The sequence below is a fragment of the Brassica oleracea genome, unplaced genomic scaffold, assembly GCF_000695525.1.
Source record: "Brassica oleracea var. oleracea cultivar TO1000 unplaced genomic scaffold, BOL UnpScaffold00959, whole genome shotgun sequence".
Classification (NCBI taxonomy): Eukaryota; Viridiplantae; Streptophyta; class Magnoliopsida; order Brassicales; family Brassicaceae; genus Brassica; species Brassica oleracea.
The window spans coordinates 11,756-16,348 of NW_013617551.1; the positions used below are offsets into that span (position 1 = coordinate 11,756).

At 42.0% G+C, this 4,593-nt stretch overlaps 1 protein-coding gene across 1 annotated transcript; it reads left to right on the forward strand.

The window, feature by feature from the left end:
* The first annotated feature begins 2,110 nt into the window (after positions 1 to 2,110).
* On the forward strand, positions 2,111 to 2,587 carry LOC106320567. The gene has a single exon (XM_013758951.1). It carries the CDS (start codon positions 2,111 to 2,113, stop codon positions 2,585 to 2,587), a length of 477 nt encoding a protein of 158 aa, XP_013614405.1.
* The last annotated feature ends 2,006 nt before the right edge of the window (positions 2,588 to 4,593 follow it).

Sequence of the window (4,593 nt, forward strand, 5' to 3'; positions counted from 1 at the left end):
TTCAGGTTTTGGAGTGATTTAGAGGAAAGTGGTGATTTCGGTGCATTTTAGAGATAAAATGATAAAGACCCGTAGCTGACCATCGAGCAGCCTAGCGATCGATGAGCAAGGATGATAATCGATCGACACACACTCTGTGTGTTCGATCGACAGCGAAGCGCGCAGAGGCCATAATGGTTCCAGCAGACTTTAAGCCCAAGTCCCACAAGAAATACCATATTACCCCTGACGAGTTTTAACCTAATATTTATGTGCTCTGCCATTATTCTAGGCAACACACACTTTTCTACTTTCGTACTTTCATACAGCAAAACACTTAGAGTCTTAGGTTTGGAGAGAAGATCCACGAACTCCTTCAGAGATTTGTGATTGGAACTCCAGTTTTCTACTCTATTCTATTTATGCAGTTTTTATATCTTGTTGTTATTAATTTCTTAGTCATGTCTGAATAGTTCTCTTTGTTACATTTAAGGTTCAGATATTCATGAGGGTTTAGCCAAAAATATAGAATTGCTAAGTGTTAGGATATGAATCAACTAAACTGTTCTTAATGTCTGCGTTCTAAAGTAGCTAAATAGGACCTTGCCTATATATATTAGGGCGCAAGCGGAAGCTCGGTTCTTTGTCTGAATTAGTTTAGATTATGCTAGGATTTCTAGAAACAAGCGGAAGCTGATTTAGTTAAACCTTGTGAACAAGTCAAACCGGTGCGATAACGCTCCCTAGAAGGTTCATCGATCGGCAACTCATTAGTTGTATCGAACGACGGGCTAAAAGGTGTATCGATCGACACCATGTTGTTGGAATCGATCGACACTTTCTCAGGACCAACAAGCGACAGTTGTGGTCCTAGATCCGGCAATAGATAGTCTAAAAATATAAAATTTGATCGACTATTCTTATACCAAAAAATGAGACAGTACAAACCATGAAGGATTACTGACCGATTGCGTGCTGCAATCTTCTCTATAAGGTAATCTCCAAAGTCTTAGCTCATCGCTTAAAAACAGTCCTCCCTGCAGAGGCAATAGAGATGAACTAGTCTGCCTTCATTAAGGACCGCCTCCTTCTTGAAAATGTCATTTTAGCTTCAGATCTAGTTAATGGGTATTACAAAGCTGACTTAACTGGTAGGAGCATAATAAAATTTGATATATTAAAAGATTTTGATACTATCAATTGGTCCTTCATTGTCTCAGTCTAACTGGTAGTGAATTTGCATTTCCACAACATCTTTACCAGTGTTAATTAATGGTGAGCTGGAAGTTTCTTCACCAGTGCAAGAGGTATTCGCCAGAGCTGTTCTCTCTCTCTCTCTCTTTATCTCTACGTTATTCTGAAAAATTTCCTCTCTAAAATGCTTAATGCTGCTGCCTCGGCTGGAGAGTTTGGGTATCATCACTCTTGTCAGGCTATAAACCTCACTCACCTTAGTTTTGCAGACGACATCCTTGTGTTTATAGATGGACACCCTCATTCTCTTAAGGGAGTGCTGGACGTAATGGACATGTTCACTATCATATCTGGTCTCTACATCAACACTGCAAAATCTTCTATCTATGCTGATGATAGTGGGTTCTAGCGATCCAAGATACAACTTCAGAGTTGGGCTTACCCGTAGGACATTTGCCTATAAGATACCTCCGGCTTTCTCTTACTACTCAAGATCTTACAAAGCTTGACTATGAACCTCTTCTCGACGAGGTTCGCAAGAGGCTTCTCTCAGGGACTCATAAAGCTTTATCTTATGCTTGTCGTTTCAGCTATTAAAATCTGTGATTTCGGGCATTGTGAATTTCCAGAGTTCTGCTTTCATCCTACCTTGAGGCTGTCTTGAGTAAATATAGTGTCTTTGCAATGCATTTTTATGGTCTGGCTCTCCCAACAATATTCATAAAGTGAAGGTGGCTTGGGCAGATATATGCACTCCTAAAGCTGAAGGTGGACTTGGTTTCAGGAGATTCAAAGATACCAATACAGTTTTTGCACTCAAACTCATCTTGTGTTTATTCTCTTCCCCAAGCTCTCTATGGGTAGTATGGACTCGGAGCAATCTTCTTTGCCATTGTTCTTTTTGGGAGATCAAGGAAAATAACATGGGATTTTGAATATGGCGCAAGCTTCTCAAGTTGAGGCCTCAGCCTATTGCTTCTTGAGAGCGGAGATTGAAAGTGGCTCCTGCGTTTTTTTCTGGTCCGATGACTGGTTAGGGCTGGGTAAATTAAGGGAGTTAATATGGACTGAAGGTACACACTACATGGGCTTGTCTATGGATGCTAATGTCTGTGATGCAGTTGTCAATGGTAATTGGAAATTTGGTCATCGTAGGCGTCGCCTCCACAGTGATCTCTATGACCGCATTATGACTATCAAACCTCCAACCCTTGCAGATGGAGATGATATCTTTCTCTGGAAGCACGACATGATAAGTCCCTATCAAGTTTTTCAGCAGCAAGCACTTGGAATCAGGTTCGCAAGCCTAAAAATAAGGTTGAATGGGACAAAATCAATTGGTTTCCTCAGGGAGTTCCTTGATTTGCTTATATCTCTTGGTTGGCAATATTGGACAGACTTTCAACAAGAGTAAGGATGCGAAGTTGGAGAGTTACACAAGGCTGTGTTTTTTGTGGTGAAAGAGATCGAATTAGAATCCTCTTTCTGAAACTCTCCATCTCCTTATCATTATTAGCTCCTCTCTTCAGAGGCTTGGGAACCTCTTCCTAAAGGTTCTTCCCACAGTAGCATGATCAACTTGCATAGGCTCTGGTGCATCTTTAGATTGCTCACTGATGTTGTCTGTAGGTGTCTCTGAAGGTTGAGATGGATTTCTGAGTGCATATAGTCGTGCTAAATTTATCTTGGTTAGTTGCACTAGGTAGCAAAGAGGTGCTCGTCTATCGAGGACTAAGGTTGGCTGTTGATCGGCGGTTAATTCTCTCTGTCGATCGGCAGTTTGCTCACTTTTTCGATTGATGTTGACATGAAATGGTTTGGGTGGATGAGGGTGCTTAGCTGCAAACTCGTCATGGGTCATGATTCTTACCATCTCGCATAATGCAACTGACTCCGTCGATCGATGTTGAACATCCGATGTCGATCGGTGTTCATTCCAATCCATCGATTGATGTTCATCGCTTGGTGTCGGTCGACACCATTGTGAACCGCCGAAGCTCATGGAGCTTTTAACATCAAAGTCTTTCTCCTGAAGCTTCTCCTCTTTGGACACGTGCCATAAATCATCTTCTATGATAGCATTGACGTGGTACTTCAGTGCTTCATTACCTTTGATGAAAGTTTTTTGTTTCTTAACAGCTTCTCATGTCTGAACCACTTGTGTCTCTAACTTCTTCATATGTGTGTTCCAAGTCTCAAACTTTGAATTAAGCTCAGTGTAGAGAGTATCTATCTTCCCATTGAAATTCACCATAAGCTTTTGCTGACCCTCAAGAACTTGGTCAATCATTGCTTCTATCTTGCTCTCTCAAGTCTGCGGTGGCACGTTCTGATAGGAAGACTTTCCATAGTTTTTGTTGATGTTGTTGTTGAAGTTGTTGCTGTATGGTTTCTGGAATTGTGAATTCTGGTTGAAGTTACTCCTCTGTCCATTCCCATAGGAGTTTCTATATCCACTTTGATTCCCAGGCCTTTGATTCTGAAAGCTTGTACCACTGATGAAGTTCACATCTTCTTCTAGATCTCAATCATTGTTGATCTCCACAGCTTCCATATATTCTGCAAAGTTAACTTGCTTCTTGAGAAGCTTTTGAACACTGTCCAGCTTGGTCTTAACATCGTCCGACTCCTCCTTTCCTAGGGTAGCCGATTTTCTTCTCTCAAAATCAGTGTTCTTAGTGCTATTGCTAGACACCAAGTTCTCAATTAGTCCCATAGCTTCTTCCGGATTCCTAGTGTCGAAATTCCCTTCACTAGCTGTGTCCAGAGCCATCTGATATGCCATCGCGATACCTTTGAAGAAAGTGCTGAGCAGCTGCACTTTGTTGAATCCATTGTGTGGACAGTCTCTCTGATAGGACTTGAATCTGACTCAGGAGCTCTGAAAGACTTTGTAGGCTCCTGAGTGAATGTAGAAATCTTGCTCTTTAAGTCCTCAGTTCGCGACTCATCAAAGAAATTGTGTAAGAACACATTCTTTATGCCAGCCCAAGATGTGAGAGATCCTGGTGGTAGCTGCTTAAGCCAACACGAAGCTTCTCCAGCCAGTGAGTACTTGAAGAGCTTGAAGAAAAGATAGTCCTCAGGGACTCCATTAACTTTAATGGCAGAAACCAAATCCTCGAACCGCTTCAGATGGTTCATAGGATGCTCGTGTGACAAACCACAGTAGGGTGTCTGAGCCACGAGTGTAAAGTACTTGAGTTTCAGCTCGAAGTCTGTCCTCTGAATAACACAAGGACTAATAGCAGATCTGTTGGTGTAGTACTGATCTGGAAGATTGTAGTCAGCCAACGTTCTGGGTCGAGCAGCTGTAGCGATATCATCATCTTGATCAGGAATTACAGCCCTCTGATCATCTAACCTCTGAACTGCTGCATTACGCAGATGACCCTCCTGGTCATGCAGGTCTCCATTCTC